The 20,408-nt window shown below is 37.7% G+C and overlaps 1 protein-coding gene across 4 annotated transcripts in view; it reads left to right on the top strand.

The window, feature by feature from the left end:
• enox2 (ecto-NOX disulfide-thiol exchanger 2) overlaps positions 1–20,408 on the top strand; it is a 195,025-nt gene that overhangs the window by 139,977 nt on the left and 34,640 nt on the right. For all 4 annotated transcript variants that reach the window (XM_032554682.1, XM_032554681.1, XM_032554683.1 and 1 more), the window contains 3 exons: positions 4,255–4,410; positions 15,922–16,128; positions 18,978–19,211. In XM_032554682.1, coding sequence (XP_032410573.1) covers positions 4,255–4,410; positions 15,922–16,128; positions 18,978–19,211 — 597 coding nt within the window. The remainder of the gene's footprint in view (positions 1–4,254; positions 4,411–15,921; positions 16,129–18,977; positions 19,212–20,408) is intronic.

Below are 20,408 nucleotides of genomic sequence, written 5' to 3'. Positions count from 1 at the left end.
TCTTCTGCGACTCACCAGAAATAGTAGTGGTATCCATTGATGACAACCCAAACTGTATGGAAGAAATGAAAACAGCTCATTCTCTCACTGCCGTCTGAACCGTAAAACGTTTCCAAATTCAAATCCGGATCACAGCAGCAAATCCCAACAGTAAGAGCAGCTATTTATGCAGAAAACTACATGCTCATCTGTGTCCACTTACTGCTTGCATTATAATGAGTTGTTACTGAAGGAGAGAGAAATAATGGATTGTCAGTGATGAAACGTGTCCTCGAGCTATTTTGTTCAAAATGGAGATGAGAGAACTGTGGTAAGGCTGGAAATCCTGAGGAAGAAGTAAATAATCTCCTTTATTACACACAGCTCTGCTACATTTTTGCTTCAGGTCCCAAGCTTTTAATGGCCAGGGATAAATACACAGCCGAACACGCACACACCACCACTCATACACTCTCTTTAGTGGTGAAATGAGCAGCACCGCTGTGAAATAGCACCCTGATGTAACCAGATCGCTTTCTCCATGTGCTCTGAAATCTACTTTGCTTTCCATCGATGTAGGAACTCATAAGCATATATCCTCTTTATACCACTGGAGAATTGGTGTCAGACAATAAAGCGTGTCTTCCAAGATCGGTGTACATTGTTTTCTTTGGGTAATCTCCCACAACACTGCTTTTGGTGTTGATATTCTTTATTTTTTTTTGGGGGGGAAGAGGGTTCTGTTTTTTTACAGATGTTTCAGCTTTCTCAATTCACCACCTCTTATCTTCTCTCCTGTTCTCCATCTTTATTCTTCTTTCTACTACAACAAGAAGAAGCAATCAATCGCCTAGCAACAAAGATACTTATCCCAGTTCCTCTCACACCTGGTTAGAGGCTGATGCTGAGGTCATCAGTAGATATATAGTTTTCATTCATTTTCTTTTAATCTTACTTGATGGGCTCATTTTTCCCCCTCTCAGCTTTGTCCTTCAGCCGGTTTTATCTGTCTTAATATATTTATTTCATCCTGTCCTTTTCCAGGCACACTAATCTGTGTCTTTAGGAGTGTGAATATTTCTTTATTCTCCCTCACTCTCTGTCATTTAACTCATCAATTTATTTCTATTGCTGTGTGGTTAAAGGAAATTGGTTTCCAGGGAATGTTTCTGGATCCATTTAAGCCAAATAGATATGAAGGAAGTATTTTCTTTGACTTTACTGTCACTGAAGAGCCCAAAGATAGATGTGTGCACCCTGGCTTGAGACAAAGTTATGCATTTTTTTGTGTTGTACTACACTGTGTGCACAATTATTATTGTATATTTATTATTGAGGATTATCTTTTCGTAATCACCAACTACATTATGGTTTATCCAAAATGTTAATAAACCCCAAACATGAATGATTAAGAAGATAAAAGGGAGGTTTTTACTCTCTTAAGAGAATATCAATATGTGTAAAGTTATTGGGCAGCTATTATTCTGCAGAGTTATTACACAGCTAAATGAAAAACACAGATTTCCCATCTCACTTTTATATTTTCATCTGTTTAAGTGAAACAAATAACCCAGTGGTTTCCCATAAACATGTCTGACATTTAAAAAAAAAAATTAGTGATCAACATAGCCACTATTGCTGTGATCAATCTTCCATTCATGGAGCCTATCAATTTCCTAATCAGTTTGATTATCAACATTTTGTGCAGCAGCAACCACAGCCTCCCAGACACTGTTCACATCCAGTTTAGTTTGTTTTCCTTGTTTCCCTTCACTGAAAATCCTGTTTAAGAACTGTCCACATGTTCTCGATCCGGTTCAGATCAGGTGAGGAAGGGACTCTTTACTGGATAGCCACTTACCGTAATACTTGAATGCATGTGATGGAGCGTTGTCCTCCCTTAAGATTATTGTCTTTTTAGAAGAGACAAGAAACTTCCTCCTGCATCACTGTTTAAATAGTCTTCCTGCCTAACTACTGGAAAAAGGTTTGGAGTTTATTTTGAGCCCATCTTTAAAATGTTCCAACCAACTTATTTTTAATATTATCCGGTCCATACCAGTATCCCACTTCCACCTTACTGGTGTCTGACTGGAAATTGAGCTCTGTAGCTGTTATTGATCCAGCCACAGGCCCATCCAAGAGTCTCTTAGTTCATCGACAAAACCTTTGAAAAATCTGTCTTCAGATATTTCTTGGACCAGTTTAGACGCTTCAGCTTGTGAGTCTTGTTCAGTGGTGGTCGGGTTTCAGCCTCTCTTACCCTGGCGATGTTTCTGGGACCTGAACGTTTTTTTTACTTCTTGATACTTCAGGTAGGTTGCAGTCATGGAATATGACTGAACGGGTTCCTGGTGACTTCACACTTCAGTATTCTGAAATCCTTGATGGTTAATTTCTTTTCTCAGCACATTTGTTGCAACCCTGTTGACCATGTGCAACAAATTGTCTGATGGTTTTATGATCGAGCCTCAATATCGTTGCAGTTTCATCCTTCTGAAAGACTTTTTAAGTTTTGACTTCAGAGTCGGTTAGATTTTTATTTTATTTTTTGCCATTGTTGTCTAAAGAAAATAATCTGTCTAACAATTATGAACACCTTGGTGTAGGGTGTTGACCTCCTCAGGCCCACCTTCTAATTACACAGATACACATCACCTGCTGTGCTTAAATCCATTAAGCATTCAGGTATGTCTAGCTTGAAGTTAAAAAAATATGAATAAAATTATGGTAATAATACGTGTGCACCCAGAACATGAAATCCAAATAAAATACATTGAATTTTGTGGTCATACCCTTGAGACAGTCTTTATAACTTCATGGCCTCCATTAGTTTGTTTGTTTTGGACTTTGTGCTTTGATCCAAATCAAGCCCTGAAGGGATACTGCAAAGAAAAAATCACAGCAATAATAAAAATCTTCAAACACGTCTTTAAAACAAAGTGAGAATTGTTGAGTTGCCTTTAAGGTTTTCACAGTACGTTATGCTGTAGTGGTAAACAGGGAGCGTTTTTCCACCATAATTGCAACACAAGCGCTGACATGTATGCTGTTTAAGTTGAAAAGTAGTAATTATGACTTTACCATGAAATTAGTGGGTGAAGTGCAGCAGAATGGTTACTGCAGACAAAAATGAAAGGCATTTATGCTCGGAAAACTTTACTAAATGTTATTTTAACATACCACAAACGTAAGAAAACATCACCTATCCAAATGATGCTCCGGCAAGCAGAAAATGTGCTCTGAAAATATGTCAGCATTTGTCTCAATAACAGCTATTTCCTGTCATTTTAAATAGTTATGATTCTTTTTGGATTGAACTGCAGTTTTATTCTAGTTATATGATTCTATTTTGTACAAAGTTTAGTTGTTGTATGTAACCTGTTTTAGTGTTATTGATAATTAGTCTAACATTAAAGTAGCGAGGGTCTCATCTCTCTGGTGTTTCTGCCCAGACTGCTTTTAATAACCCATATGGGCATTTTTACGTCCAACCTAAAATAAATCATTTAAAGACGCGTGTTTTGATACGTCTGATTCATCATGTTGGTTTTTATTTATGCACATCATGATACCGATTCCGTTGACTCTCACTTGCAGTCAGCAAATACCACATTCTGTAAAGTAGCTTTTCCCCCTTTCCTCATATCTAGGATAGTGCAGCGTGCACATAATTTCTGGTGAAGGATTTGTTTTAGTGAGCGGTGCTCTGCATGCTCGCACGCAGGTGCATACGCATTAAACAACCTGCCGTATAAATGTCAGCTCCAAATCCTCTGCAGGTGAAGCCGAGGCTCATAGTGCAGGATGCAGTGATTTGCATTTCACAGCGTTCCTCACAGGCACACAAATGCACTTAAAAAGCCAGTGTGGCAGCTTCGGATGCCACCGTTGTTTATATGCATGTGTTTGTGTCCATGTAGTCATGCCCCTCTGTGTAAATCAATATTGCAAATAAATCTTATCTGTGATGTAGGTTTCATAGCCAACTACATTATCTGTGAGTTCATCATTCAAACAGCTGGGGTGACAGAGAAGGAGTGACTCAGTGAAAACGTCTTAAAATATGCATGTTGTTTAACAGATGATTTATTCATGAGGGGGCTGTGTTTGCCATTAAGTGTAGGCTGCTGCTAGGTCACTGATGTTGATTCACAGAGGGGGGGAAAGTACACAGTTTGGAATGCAATGCAATAGATTTTGTTTGTGTTTAATCGGTATTGGACCAGAGTTCTGGGTTGAGTTAGAACATGTCTGTGTCTGTCTTGCTTCCAGATTTTGATCCTAACCTTGGCATGATGGCTGGAATCACCCCCATAAACCCCATGATGCCCGGCCTCGGCATGGTGCCCACACCCGTCTCCCAGGACGTTCCAGTCGTGAAGGAGATCATCCACTGCAAGAGCTGCACTCTTTTTCCTCCCAACCCTAGTAAGTCACAATACCAAACCAATCCTACTTTAGGCCATTTCCACATGTGAAGCGTCAAACGCGCTAAAACACTGCAGGGCAGGAGCCAAAAGAAAGAAGAAAAGGGATCTTTATGAGGTCATCCACTGTTGACAAAGCCAGAAGAAATTGATTGAAACAGAAGAGACTTGTATTATCTAACAGTTTTTGTAATATAAAAACTTGCTGTTCATTGCCATTTGCTTTTTAGACTCAATGTTGGCCATGAAATTGTTGGAACTCTCCTTCCAGATCAGAGCAGATCTAATTTTGGTCCTGTACATTACCACAAAGAATTTTACATAAAACAACACAGATGCTGTTGAAGCTCAGATTTCCAGCTTAAATTCAGAGGATGAACAAAAAAATTGCATAAAAATGTGAGGATCTAGAGCATTTTTTATTTTTATTTCCAGGGCCTCAAAAGTAATTGAATAATTAAAAAAACTGAAAACACTCAACGTTCATTCAGAATACATGGTTGAAAAGCCTTTGCTCATAGACATCAGCAGATGTTGGGTTTCCTCATTTTTAAAGCTCCATCATGCCTTTGCTGTTTTTGGGCCTTTCTGTCCGAAGTTTAATCCTCAACAAGTGAAATTTCCAGTTGGAATCATGTCAGATTTCTTGCTCGGTCATTCAAGGATGTTCCACTTCTTCGCTTTAGTAATCTCCTGGGTTGCTATGACTGTATGTTTTGGATCATTGTACATCAATATGATTAATATAATCATATCAAATTGACTGTGTTTAGTTGGATCTAAGCAGACTGCATGTCTGTGGCCATCTTCCAACCAACTAAGCAACAGTGTGCAGCAGCATGTGGGGGAGGGGTTTCACTGCTTTGCATTTTTGACCCTGTGCCTGATTGAATAGCTGAAATTTTTCAGCGGATTGAAAACTTTAACTTTCTGAAGTTTTATGCATAAAAGATCTGTCTCTGAATTTCATAATAAAATAAGATCAAATTTTTTCTTTGCTAATAATATAAAGAGACACATTGTGGAAGATTTTAGGTCACAGTGCCTGCATGCAATTTGTCTAGAGATGTGTGACTTAGTCTGTCATTTATGAGTGATTGGTGGCACCTTTTGCTTTTGGATTATATTGTTTTTCCAACAAACGTGTATTTTTCAAAGTAAATATAATCAAAATCTTGGAGTGTTTTCATTTTTGCACAGACAGAGCATTAGTTCTATATCTCTAGTTTGTATTTTCACTTCAGTAAGCCCTTAGAAACATATACAGCGGCCAAAACACGCTAATTAAAATTTTACTTCAGCTGCAAGTATTTTTTCTTATACACCTCTCAGGAGTAGGAAGAGAAATGAACAGTTTCTGGAGAACTTGCACACCCTAAGGTTAAATAAAGGATCAGCTTGCCTTGAAAATCCCCAGAACCTTAAATCCTGTCACAATCAATCTCTTAAACAAGTACAACTTTTTTCCCATGTTGCTGCTGCCGTGATATGCATACATGAGTGGAAAAGTCAATGAGATTGCTCATTTTGTTTTAGACTTAGTGTTTATCTTCATGTCATTGAATTTGTCTAACATATATCTTTTTGATGTGGGGTTCAATCTTTACTCCAGCTTCACTTTCCCACCTCTTGTTTTTCCACCATCATTTTATCTTTCCACTCCTCCCTTTCTTTTTGTCCAACCTGCTCTTTGTTCCCTGTTTTGATCCCCATCTCCGCATAAAATCTTTGTTCTTGCCTTCTCTTTCCTTTTAAGAAAGAAACAGCTAATCTTAAGGCCCAGTATTTTCATCAGCCGGGCAAAACCGTCTGGACTTGATTCCTCTCATGAAAATCTACTAACTCAACAGGCAGACACCTGGCATGTGAGATGCCCAGAGGGAACCGCCTTCTATTACGATGGTGGTGGATTGATAGTGCAGCTCTGCGACCCTCGGAGATGTGCTGCCAGGGTCTGCAGAACCTCATGGTGTCTCTTCGAACAAATTAGTCTTGAAAAGGGCCAGGAGAAAAGCAGCTCATGTCTCTCATCCATAAGTCGATAGAATAGGTTTTTTCATCATGATGCGTCGTACAGCATGCTGACATCACAATCACCAACCAATTAAGATTGATGTAATGAAATGAATGCTTCTGATGAACATGTTTGCCATGGAAAGGCATCCCAATCAGCATACTTTGAGAACCGATGTGATGCAGGTAACCTAAAGACTTGCCTTTAATTTATGGTCACAATAGTATTTCTGTTGATACCATAGTTGCTGATAATTTGTCCTTGAATTGTTTCAACAGTGAAAGCTAGATATAAAGAAATAAGGGTCAAGAAATAAGGCTGCAGCACCTTATGTTAGAAATCCCCTAAATGAAAACCTAATTAGTGAAGCTTTTGTCTTTTTTAAATTAAAGGAGTACAGAATTGAGCATCTTCTTGGAATATTTAGTGGATGTCTCTAAATGCAGGTATTTTCTCTGAAAAAGTCAACAAATGCATCTGTTTAGCTTAGAATTTTGTTTTAGCAGGATTTTCTTATAAACTGGCATTTAAGGACGCTGCATCAACCTTATGCTGTGTTCAGACTAAACGCACTCCCTATAGAATTACCGTCTTTACTTTGACTCGACCAACATTTTCTAAGCCAGCCTGTTCTATGACAGCAATTTGTCTGTATTCATCCTTTTTGATATGAGCTGAAAGTTTTGTGCTCTCACTCTCACACAGCTTTTCCATTAACCATATAGTTGTGCACATTGAAATCATGAACATAAATTTGCTTACTGGATAAACGGCAATTTTGAAAAAAATCACAAACACTTTTTTCAATATAAAGTTTTTGGGCTAAGATGACATAGTTTTTCAGTCTTTTTGAAATAGATGATTTCCCATCACGTGACACATGATCAACAGCCAGATGTTACTACTGGTGAAAACAACAAGACATTTATCTGGTTCCAGAGCTCTCACAGTATTTAAACGCTATTCTACTGTTTAAAATTTTTAAAATGCTTTTTTAAAATGTCTGTTAAAAGGATAGCTACTTTCAGCAGGAACTGTGGCTTATGCACCCAAGAATAAGCCTGTCTCTGATCCATTCTATTTTTATAGTATCAGACATCAAAATTTCATCTCTTAATTCATTTCAGTCCTACTGTCAAAGGTCACTGGGACAGACCCAGAAATTGCAGTGCAGATTAAATGACCGAGCTGGACTGAAAATATTTCATACTCTGACATTAACTTTCCGCTAGGATAGGAGAAAAATGGACTTGATTACCCTACTTTGTATTTTTAGTACTGTTTTTGTCCTGTAATCTTTCCAGCATTTAAAACTGGCTTTCTGCACAAAGAGGCAGCCGTTTTCACATGGAAAGAGGTAAAATATGAGTGGTACAATAGTTTGATTTCTGAGGATTTTACGTTTTAGTGTCTGTTTCACTGAAGCTCTGGTTTCTCCCAGTGGGACACAGCAGACAGGTGCAATATTATAGTGGCATGTCATTATTTCAGACCGCATGCTGTCAGATGTGAAGTTGAGATTTTAAAGGAGAATCTATCAAGAAAGTAAAGTAAGTTTTTGGCACGTGAAGATGTAAAAAAATGAAAACTTACAACTTATTTAAATTTTTTTGGCTCAAGTATCTTTTATTTAAACATGAATTAATCAAATAAAAGGGGGCTATTGTTTATGGAGCACCAATCTACCTGTTTAGCTGCCCATTCAACCTGACTCTAAACTAATTTAAAGCCTGGGAGGCCACCTGTTGGAAGCAGAGGAGCGGCTCTCAGTCGGTGCTGCAGATTTGCTTTCAGCAAACATCAGAGGGAAAAGCACTTGTGTCTTGACGGCCAGGTTGCACATATGGTGTCCATCACAAGTAGTCATTGCCCTCTGGCTGCATGCTCTCAAGCTGACACTACGTGCAGCATCCTCGCTCACTGACCTTTTAGTTGAGAAACAACAGCCCCCTTCAGTTCTCCTCCCTCAGTGTGCATCACCTTTAATACACTTGAGATTTACATCCTCGAGAAGTTAGTTTTTCTTTGTACTGTCCACTTTAACTTTTCGCTAGACATTCATCCTACCTATTTCCACTTCTGCTTTCTGTTAAAGCACTTTTGTTGCTTTTTCTAAATCCTTTGTGAACTTTTTTTTACTTGACTTAAGTTCTGTGGAATCAATTAGATTTTGTTTGCTTATCTTTTTCATTCGAAGCTCCCTGGGTACTCCTGGGTACATGGGAGGTTTTTATATTCTTCAGATGATAAAATCAATTTTTTACACATTCTGTTTACCTGTCACAGGAAAAACAAAACACTGGTTATTGGTCTCTGTGGAAATTGTTAGGAGCTAAATGTGAAGCTCATGGGATTAGAAATAATAGATTTTTTTTTCTCTACACGCAAAAAGAGATTGCCGATGTTGCAATATCCATGACTCATCTTATTGCTGTTCAGTCGTCCGTGTGCTAAATGGCTTTAAAAATAGACAATCTAACTTTATTGGTCAACAACAAAACGAGGAGAATTGTCAGAACATCCACAAATGGCTGAAGCTTGTTGTGCTAAAAACCCTGATGCATTCATATCACTGCCTGCTGTTTGCTCCAATATGACATAAATGAACTTAACATGTTTATTTGAGTGTTTCTAAGAGTCGTTTCTGTTAGCTCTATAATGGCTGACGCCTCCCTGCTGTGGCATCGCCTCACTCCAGGAGTGGGTGTTTATCGAGTCAGGCTGATGGATGGTGATCACCTTTCCTCAGTGAAGCGGTGGCCACACATACCGGCTGGCTCCTCGGGCAGCAATGAGCTACGAATGAGCAGACTTGTTTGCTTTCATCAACATCCATGCAGTGGCAAGGGAACAACTTTGGGAGTGTGTTTAGGGTCATCCTGTTGGAAGGTGAACTTTCCCCCCAGGCTCAAGTCTTTAGCCTGTTTCTATTTCCAGCTATCTTCTCATCAACTCTGGTTAGCTTCCTAGTTCTTGATGACACCAAAAACATTTCCACAGCATGATAATGCCACCACCATGTTTCACAATAGAGATGGTGTGTTCAAGGTAATGTGTAGTGCTAGTTTCCTTTGCATGAAGGTAGGGCATAATATCACTCAATAAATTATTGAGTGATAATATTGATAATTGATAATTATTGACTAGTTTTTTGTTTGAAATAGTTGAAATACTGCCAAACCACTGACATGACAATTCCTGTTTTGTCTAGTTTCCTCTCGAAATGTTTTACTCCTTTACCCCACATTGTTGTTTATTCTTAAGCCGTTATGAGGCACAGTGGTGAAATATTAAACTGCTGCTGTGCATGTTACTCTGCAAGTTGCTAGGTAACCAAAGAATGAGTTGCTAGGTAACCAAAGAGTGAGTGAGTTAGTTGATGCCACCAGCCTTGCTTAAATGGCCTTGAGAGGTTAAGCTGCTAAAACGTTTCCTCTGCCTACATCTCCCAGAGTGCTGTGCAACGCTGGATCGGAGTTCAGGGAAATTATTAAACATTCTGTCGGACGCGTGTCTATCACAATATATATTGTTATCGATTAAATGCCCAGCCCTACATAATGGCCAAAATTTTATTTTTGTCTCTTGCTACCAGGATGGGTATTTATTATGTTGTTTATCATTTATCATAAATTAAATTTTGATTTATTGTTGTTAAGATAAATTCCAATTAGTGATGTTTAAGACCTCCAAAAACTGTTCATACTGTTGAGATTGTTAGTTTTACTATTTTCTCCATTGTTTGTTTATTGAGACTATCAATAAATGTCAATATGTTTGGAAGTATGATTAAATAATGTGCAGTTTAGAGATGCAAATCACATTTCTTTATGTGAAATCCAAAAGAAGCACAATGTCATGCAATCACCATATAGTTACCTAAAAAAGAAATAATAAATAGTTCTCATAATTTTTATTGTTTACACAATATTACCACAAAATGTCATAATAAAACTTTATCACCCAGCCCTACTTGCTAGACCATATTCTTCTATGTCTTACATGGAACCCTACATTTTAATGCTTTTCTTTCAATAATGGCTTCCTTCTTAGCTGTGCAGCTCTCACAAAGTTACCTCTTGGCTGCTTCTCTGATTTTATCCTCCAGGCTCTTCAGTTTAGGTGAATGGTCATGTCTTAGTAGGTTTGTAGTCATCCCAATAAAACTAAAGTGTTTCATGATATTTTACAAACTAGAGATGTTTTGTTTCTAACCTAACCCTGCTTTAAACTTTAAACAGCTTTCTCTGTGACCTGTCTGGTGTGTTTCATTGTCTCTATGATTTTGTTTGCTTACTTGTTTTCTTTAAGAAACCTCCACAGAACAGCTGGATTTATCTAGAGATTACATAACACAATGGAGTCTATTGGGTGTTTGCCATGTTACCTCAGCCAACTTCCTGTCCACCACCAGGAACAGAGCGATAACGAGAAACCTCAACTGGAATGTTTCTAAAAGTTTTTCTTTTATATATAAAATAGTTTCTGTGTTTTTGCAAACTGTGGCCATCAGAGACACAGATGAGAAAAATATCAGATTTTCTATTCCGCAGTCTTGATGACTATTAAAGAAATTATCTAGACAAAGACAATCTGGTTGTCATTATATAAATTAAAAGGTTAAGTGTATTTAATATTTTTTGACGCAAGAGAGGTCTGTTTTTGTAAGCCATCATCAGGGACATCATGGTCTAAGCCAACCAATGATGGACAGGTGAACCAGATGATTATTTTTAAATTGCTTGAAGATATTGCCTTAGACCACGCTATTAATTTTGAAAAAAATATATATAAACAGTAATTGTCAACTTGCTAGTTGTTGGTTTTCAACTGAAAAGCTAGTGGCCTTAGCGATTGCCAAAAAAAAGAAGAAAGAAGCACTAATTCAGAGTTTTAATGTCTCTTATCTAATATGGTTCTAGTCCAGGGGTTTGAAACCTGCAGCTGCAGAACAGTTTGTGGCTCTTTAGCATTTTTGGCCAAAGCTTTTACAAGCCACAATTGAGGGTCTAAAATGTAAAGGTAATAAATTCTAGCTTTAATAGTTTTTCCTTGGTATTTTCATGCAACATATGTAAAGAATTTCCACAAAGAAAGGCACTAATAGTTCATAGCATGGTCATATTTTTGTCTTTTAGTTGCTAATTACATGCATTTGTGACATTTTCTATAAAAATGAAGAAAATGCTTTTATTCTCTTTACATACATGTGTTGATATTTTTTTATTTTAAATCACAAAAACAAAAATTAATTAGTTCTTCAATTTAAAAATGGATATTTTATAAAAATCTAATCTGTTTCAAGTAGCAAAAATATCAACTGCTGCTGTTTTAATACTTACTTTCTTCAATATTCCTGACGTTGTTGCTATGGTTATGCTTGTTTTCTCCCAATATTGCCAGGGGATACTTTATGTCACCTCACCGCAAACATCCTATTTAGTAATTAGCTGTACTGGATTTTCGTTTATGCAAACGGTAATTAATACAAATACACACCTTTTTTAGAGATGTATTTATAAAACTCTTTATTGAAAACCATAAAATCCTTCCAAAAAACAAGTCTGTGACTTCAGTGTAGCGAGGTCGTGTAGTCACAGAAGCTAATCATCACATTATAGCCTCCTGCAAAGTACAACTATTTCTTTATGTTTATAACATTTCTTTAAAATATGGGTGTTTTTATGCCTTTCCTGCTAAATCGATTTTTCTCAATCTTTTCCTATTCAAATAAATTGAACACAATGTAATATTATGTGTACTTTAAAACATTATACATCTCAGCTCAGGGCTATGCATCTTTGTTTTTCTCTTGTCTCACCTTTTTCTCTGTTGTTTCTTCTTGGCACCAGATATTAGTGATATAATTTCCACAGTGAACGCTGTGAGGGGAAAAAAAATGCTTCCTGCTTGCTCTTGCTCTTCCTCTCCGTCGTTCCCTCAGGTTTCAGCTGCTTATTATTTTTCCATGCAAATGCAATCACTTGGAACACTCACCCATGTTTTTATAGTTATTATGATATAATGTATTTATTGTAATCTGGAAATCATGAATAGTTCATCCGGATCTTGTTTGTGGCGCATTTGCATAAAATCGTCTTTTGCCATAACAGTGGGAGTCGACACAGCGGGAAGCCGAGGGGATTGCGAAATGATCCCACTCTGACTTTTTAATGGTTACCAATTAATTACCAGACAAAATAACAAGAAGTTTTCTCTGCCAAAGAAAAAAAAAGGAAAAATGTTTGTATTTAATTTGCAGCTTGGCACATTTGGACGTTGCTGCAGAGCATCTGTTTCCCCTCTCTTCGTCCTCGCTGCTTTATCAGCCACTCGTGGACCGAAAAGGTCACTTAATTTGGAACTCTTTGTTGAATATGCCAGCAAAGCTGTTTCCTGCCATCACAAGCGATTTCTAAACCACATTTTTCTTCTCCTTTTTTTTCTGACCCTCTCAACTCAAAACTAGTTTAATCCACCAGCTCCGGAGGTCAAGGAAAGACACCTCTGTGAAAATTTTGCTACCACAGTCACATTTTAAGAAAAGAAGAGGAGAAAAGACTGATGCTATTTTGTTAGTGTGAGAGATACAAAGATTAAATCTTTGTAAAGATTTTGCAGAATCTGAGAACTGTACATAAGTAAAAAGTAGTTCTTTCTACAGTGGCTGCGTTGATAATAAGCAATGATAAATCACGTTAGCTAAATAAGTTATGTATGACGAATTCTTCTTTTCTGAAATTGTAGCTGGGGGTTTTAAACTTCTACAGAAAGAGTTCCTACATAGTTGGAAAAGTATTTACGTGTTTTATATGTCTGGATGTTTTATTTTAACAATATTATAGATGTGAAGTTTGTCAAAATTTGTTTATTTATCCTTTGAGTTTATTTTGTTAAGTTGTTTGTTCAGACATTTATTGGTGTTTTAAGTTCTGCTACTGCACTTGGCAGTTGGTGGTTACCATAGCAACCAGTAACTGACTGCTCCTCCCCCTTTTTCTGTTGCCGTCTCCAACTGTGGGGTAGAAGCTGCTGGACTGATGTTAATCACCAACTTAATTTCCTCTTTTGTTAGAATAAATACAATGAACGTGACTGTGTCTGTCCTGAAGTCAACTTACGGGGTCTGAGATAAACAAAGAATGGCTACATATATACCGATCAATAGACCTGTTTGTGTTTCCATCAGAAACGGTTTGAATTTGAGATTCAGTTGCAAAAGTCAAAAGACTTCAGACTAGACGTCAGAGTAGTTTATTGCAAGACAAAAGACTTCAGTCTTGATTTGGACTTAAAAAAAAAAAGACTTGTCAGCATCTCTTATATGCATCCATCTAGTACGTTTTTCAATGTTCCATACCATAAAATTACAATTTTGAATTGATATTTTTAAAACCTGTTTTGTTGTCTGGCTTTTAAATGTGTCTCCAAACCAGGCAATGTCAGCGGAAAGCTACCTTGCAACGCGGAATGACTCCTAAGATGCTTCTTATTTTGTTTTGCAGAATTGGATCAGCCACCCTGTTGAGAAATCCCTCCAGGTTGTTTTCATTCACCCCATTGTTACTCAGATCTCTTTGCTGCAGATGAGGGTTAGACTGAAGATAAGGCTGTCTGTCACTTTATTTGTGTAGAGTAGCTGTTTGTGCAGCTGTGAATTGTACAAAAACAAAAGTGTGACCTACGTCTGTAAAGAAGAAAAAATCAAGAATGGAACGGTTTGAATGAGTTAAAACACTTGTTGTGACCCAGTTTAACAGTTTAAAAGAGAAAATGCAGCAGCCGTAGTCAGTGTACCTAACAGGTTCTCAGTTTTTAAATCATGTTGGTCACAGTTAACTTATCTAAATGAATCAACATTACCCCACTCACTTCTTATCTCCTCTACACTACCCATGAGATATTGAGCCAAAATCAACCCATTTCGGCTCAGAGTATTGATATTTGCTAGGATGGATACAGCAGTGTGCAAGGCCTTTTTAGCAGATATCTAGAAATACAGCATCCTCAGCGTTCCACTGATTATTCGGTTCACTCCTCATAGACCTCACTAATCACATTCATCATGGATGAGAAGCCTGATCTATTGGAGATTAGATCAGTCAACACTCATCTGTGTTGAATAAGTGATTTCTGCAGTTCAGGGAACCTTCTACATGAGAGGATTCGCAATCACATTGTTGCCAAAAGGATTTCATTTTCATGCTTTGGATGCTTTGATTTTAGCATTTATCTAACAAAAACTGATCTGAACATGTTGCTCCAAGTTATCATTATGCATGCTTTAATCTTTATAATTTTTTAGGTCATAAGTGTTATGTTTTAAATGTGACTTAATTGAAATTTGCAGCTTCAACCTTCAGAATTTGGCTGTTTAAAAGGTCTTTTTTTCCATGTTATGCTGATTTATGTCATGTTTCTGTGCCGACCCATATATTGTGAATTGATGAAACATTTAGAGAGTTTGTTAATGACTGATAAATAGACAGCAGCAGACAAAAACTTTATGCTCAAAAACACCTACTGTCTCCTCCTTGGTCTGTATGTTGACTCTTCTTAATCTGTCTGTCCTAGTAGTGGAATAAATTGTGTTTTTCCGATTATTTTATAATCATTTGGCCCATGCAAAAATAGAAAAAGAGAAGAAAACCTTGAACTTCAGGGAAATAACTTTATGTTGAATCAACAACATTTTACAGACATATCAAATATTTTGGACTAATTCATGTTCAAGGCTACTCCATCTAATCATTAAATTAGATTTATTTATTCATTCACTTTTTCATACTTTTTGGGTTAAAGCATATTGTGGCTCTGTGTATTTTCTTCTATTCATTGAGAATAAAAGCACATTTATCACATCTGAGGTAAAAAAAATAATAATTCAACCTGGCACCCTGCCTATTGGCAAAATGAGTAATGAAAACAATTGCTGCCATGGTGCATATTGTTTTCAGCTTCTCAAAGAGCATAACTCATTCAAAATTAGATTTCATTTTTGCTCAAACAGCTTCAGTTTGTGTATTTCATTTTTATTATCTCTGCATGATTGTCAATGGGCAGCAATACATTAGTTTGTTTATTTATTCTAACTTTGCATTTGTTTATTTCTGTGTGACTCACAAAGCAGCATCTGTGTTGTTGAGTTTAAGCCTGATGGTAGTTTGTTGCATCGGTTCTTTCTATGTGGCGTGCATGTTGGATTTGTCTTTAAATCCAACTTCCTGAAAAAAAAGATTTGAGGAAGTTGCCTGGAAATGCTCAAGCCTCACTCCAGGAACCACGCACTGAAGAAATCAATCAAATTTTATTTGTATAGCACATTTCAGCAGCAAGGCATTTCAAAGTGCTTTACATCATTACAAACACAGAAACACAATGCAACATAGAATCAACAATCAAAACACGACATTAAGTCAAGTTCCATCAATAAATTTGTAATTCCATCATAAATTACATTTTCCACATTCACTGACTTTATATTTCCACTTTGAACAGACCTACCTCCTCCTGCCACAAGAGAACGCCCTCCAGGCTGCAAGACTGTGTTTGTCGGCGGTTTGCCGGAGAATGCCACAGAGCAGCTCATCATGGAGGTCTTTGGACAGTGTGGCGATATCACAGCGATTCGCAAAAGCAAGAAGAACTTCTGCCACATCCGATTTGCAGAGGAGTCCACAGTGGACAAGGCTCTCTTTTTGTCTGGTAAGCTCTCATAGCTGTTAGACCTTGGTTGTGCTAATTTAGTGCTAATTGAGCACAGTGCTGGTCAGAAATGTACATGTACCACTATTTGAACCCCTTTTTTCCAGGATTGAACGATGACACAATAAGAACTTTAGTATTTCAAAAGCAAGGTTTAGAGTCACAGGTTGGAAATTACAAGCTCAATATGTCATGCCTATAATTGTAATTTTTGACCATTCATATTAAACATAGTAGATTCAGGTTTTAATCACACTATCTAGACTTTAAGCAGGATGGATGTCAGGGTTGAAAGATGCAATATTTCAGTTTTATATATATTTTTATTTTTTTTATATATTTGTTGAAATGTGAAAGTATGATATGAGATGGAAGATCTGTGAAAAAAAAATCAAGCTCCTCTGCCTTCTTCCAGTGCTAACTAGAAACAACCAATCAGATCCAGGAGGAGGGTCTTAGCGCTGTCAATGACCCTCTGAGCTATGACCATAGCTTGTTGTGAATGCTCTGGCTACTAATTAACATGACCACTGATGATGGAGGATAAAAGATTTTTCTGTAATGTTTTTTTCTGCGTCATTAGCACAGTAAGCAGCGAGTACATTAGGATGATTGACATCTCTGGTAATTGAAACTTGGATAGAGTCGGGTGTTCTAATGCCAAAATCTTGTTAAATTCAAATATTATTTGAGGGTGGATAAAGATGTTTGAGTCTGTGTTTAATATATAATGTATGTGTAGAGAAAATTCACGGGAAATTTAAAGTTTCATGACTAACAAATGTTTTGATAGTCATGAAATCCTCTAAAAAGTGAGCATAAATATTTTAAACTCTTGTGATTTTTGTTTGGAGTTGTGAAGGTTTGCCTGATTCATCCCGAATTAACACGAAAACTGACTTTTCAAAGCTGTAATGAGGGAAATGAATAGTTGCTTCGTAGAGACAAATACTTAGCCATGTATGTCATGTTGCACAGATTAATATAGGTTCACTCTGGAATAAAAATGAAATCATAACTGAAATAATTTTCAACTAGTGAGAGAAATCAGAGTTTCATGAGGAAAAATGCAATTTGGTTTTAAAAAAGCATCCATTCCAACTATCTGGCCGCTGCACCTTGTGTGTTTTTTTATCTCATCTTCATTTTCAGCCTGAACAGAGCAGAGATCCTCAATCTCTCTGTTCAAACTGATGACCACTCGCTCCTGCTTCAACAAAAGCCCACTCGGATGAGCCGCCCTCTCAGAAACATTCCCAGCATTATTGCGTGCGCGCACAAACGCATGAGAGATAGTGAGTTTGAATGAGAGATCCCTTGATTTCAACAGCCTCTCTTCTTACAGTGAGGTGTGGGTGCAGAGGTCCATATATTAGAGCGATGACAGAGCTGTGTAGTTTCCCCATAAATAATCCCCCACCCACACACACTCAAGGAGAGCCTGTGCAAACAACAATACCCAGCAATGACACACACTCCAGCAGCTCCAGCACACCAGCACCTCCTCATATGAAATATTGAAGCAGGGGTAGATTAAGAGTCTGAGGCAGTGAGAGCAGACTGGAGGAGAAACTCCTTACTTTTTCGCTCTTTGCTTTTTCTGGTTTGTGTTGGTAATCTCTTTCATAAAACACACTTGGATCATTTAAGCCAATTAGATCACATAATGGAGCAAGGTTTCACTTCAGTCCACAACCGGTCATTAGTGAAAATTGAGAAAGGGGGATAAAGTAGATATAGGAGGGAAGTTAAGAGGAAAAGAGGGGTTAATGAGGAATACTGAGCCTATAGAGAAGTAATTGACCTCTAAGTCTCTCTTATGTATTGACCAGTTGATACAGTTATAGTTTTTCTTTTCAAAAAGAACAATTAGGCATTAAGAGCAGATGGCCGCTCATACTCGGTCGGTTTCTGCCGGATGCTTCTGCCTGGTAAGATTGAGTAATTTCTCTTCACTGTCGCCATCTGCTTGCTCAGGATAAAAGGTTGTTATCAGCAGCTTTTCAACTGAGCTGACTTATAACTGCTACCAATAGACATTATGAACTAAAGTTGACTAGACTGTATTTTAACTGGGTTCAATTGGAACTGAATGTTGAATTTCAATTGCTCTTGGTCTCCATTTTTCTGCTTTTTATCATATATTTATTTATTATTGGATGCAAATTTGATCTGATTTTATCAATAGTCTTGAGATTACATTTTTTACAAATTAAATTAGTTTTTAAAAAGTGGTGATAAACGGTTCACTTTAACATGATTTACTTTTGTTATAAAAGCATCAGAAGTTTGAAGATTTCCACAATGGATGCAAATAAAAGCCCTTCTTTGTATTTCTTTTTATCAAATATTAAATTTTTCTCTATCAATCAAATCTATTAACAATACTTAAAATTAATCTTTGAGTACTTTTGTATTTTGTCTCTGATTTAGAGGTTTGCTTTTTGCTTTTTCGTTTTAAAACGTTTTTGTTTTGCTTTGAGCTCAAAAAGTTGCCTTTTGGGACTTTCTAGTAATTGTGACTGAACTGCAATCTGCATGTTGGGTTTTTGGGCATTTTATGGAAATGCACTTTCCAGCTAAATTTAAAATATGAACCGTAGAAATGCTGGAACGTAGTGTGGAGAAATTTTAACTTATTCCTCCACACAGCTCAACCCTTACAGGTTCAGAACATGATAAATGCACTACCTCCCCACCAGGTCTCTTTGCTTCAACCCTAGTAATCTGTTTTTACATTGATAGATACAGTGGAAATGTAAGCGGGGTAAAGAATGACTCTCTGCATTTCTCTTTCATCTCCTTCTCTTGTTTTTCTGATTTTTAAATCAAACTCATATGTTTCCTAGGATATCGAATCCGTTTGGGCTCAAGCACAGACAAAAAGGACACCGGGCGGCTCCACGTTGACTTCGCTCAGGCCAGAGACGACCTATACGAGTGGGAATGCCGCCAGCGCATGTTGGCCCGAGAGGAGCGTCACAGGCGCAAGTTGGAGGAGGACCGCCTGCGGCCGCCGTCCCCTCCTCCCATTGTCCACTATTCAGAGCACGAGTGCAGCCAGCTGGGAGACAAAATCAAAGGTACCTGGACATGGATGCTGGCAACCATTGGGACTTCAGCTGTGAAATATTAGAGAACAAACACTGGAAACTGAGAATCACTGGGGGGGGGGGGATGCTTAATGGCTTAACCTGACGAGGCAACAGGGTTTCTACACAATCTGGAAAAGCATAGAATCTGGTTTAGATATTTTACAAGTCTGGACAAGTATGGAAAAAGAAAAAAGAGAATTGGGAAATGTGTCTTATGTGAGACATTTTTTCCTATTCCTTTGTCTTTATGTTGTGTCCTGTTCTTTCTGTCTGTCTTCTTTGTATTATTCCTTCTTTCCTCCTTTCCCACCCTGCCATTTCTTTCTTCTTCCCTTGTTTGTGTCCTTCCTTTCTCCCTCGTTTTCTTCCTTCTCTCCTTTTGTTCTTTCTTTCTTCATGTACTTCATTCTTTCTTTCCCTTCATTATTCTTTGCATTCTTATGCTCCTTATTTGTCTACTTTCTTGTGTTCTTCCTTTCTACTACATTTTCTTTTTGCTTTCCTCCATTCCTTCTTTGTGACCTTCCTTTATTTTTTCTCTGTATCCATCCTTCGTGGCCATCCATGTTCGAACCTTTATCTATGGTGCTTTGGGTATTGACCAAAAGAACGAGATTACGGATATAAGCCGTTAACATAAGTTTCTTCTGCAGGGTGTCTGGGTTCTCCCTTAGAAACAGGGTGAGAAATTCGGACGGAAAATAATGGATGAATGTACAAGATGGTGACTCTTTGCAAAATGAATATAACATGGGAGGAAACCTTGAGTCCAACAAAGCATTTCCAGCTTTAACAGACTGTGTGAATTTGTTGTAACAGATTCCGTTAAACGCCGTATGAGTGGTTCCCAACAACATGCTCCTGGTTTGTCTCGTTCGCCCTCGCCGCTCGTCCTTTTTCAGTCTTCTCTCCTTAAGTTTCCTTTCTGCCTCTTTACAGCTTTCTGTCGACTTTCTGCCTGAATAAACTTGTTTCTCTAATGAGCAGTGGCACTTCCAGGTCTCAATCACAGTGGCCTGATAACTCGGCTGTGACTTTCCGCTTCTCTGCTATCTGCATGTGTCTTTTCCAGCTCTCCGCTGCCCGTCCTTAGCAAAAACAAGGAATAAACTCAGCCGCTGTGCTGTTTCAGCCAAGAATGTGTTTGTGATCTCTCCAGGCTGCTGTTGGGAGCAACACAGTCAT

Source organism: Xiphophorus hellerii, chromosome 23 (assembly GCF_003331165.1).
Source record: "Xiphophorus hellerii strain 12219 chromosome 23, Xiphophorus_hellerii-4.1, whole genome shotgun sequence".
In the NCBI taxonomy this organism is placed as follows: Eukaryota; Metazoa; Chordata; class Actinopteri; order Cyprinodontiformes; family Poeciliidae; genus Xiphophorus; species Xiphophorus hellerii.
Note: the sequence above shows the minus strand (reverse complement) of the source record. Positions and strands in the feature narration are given on the sequence as shown.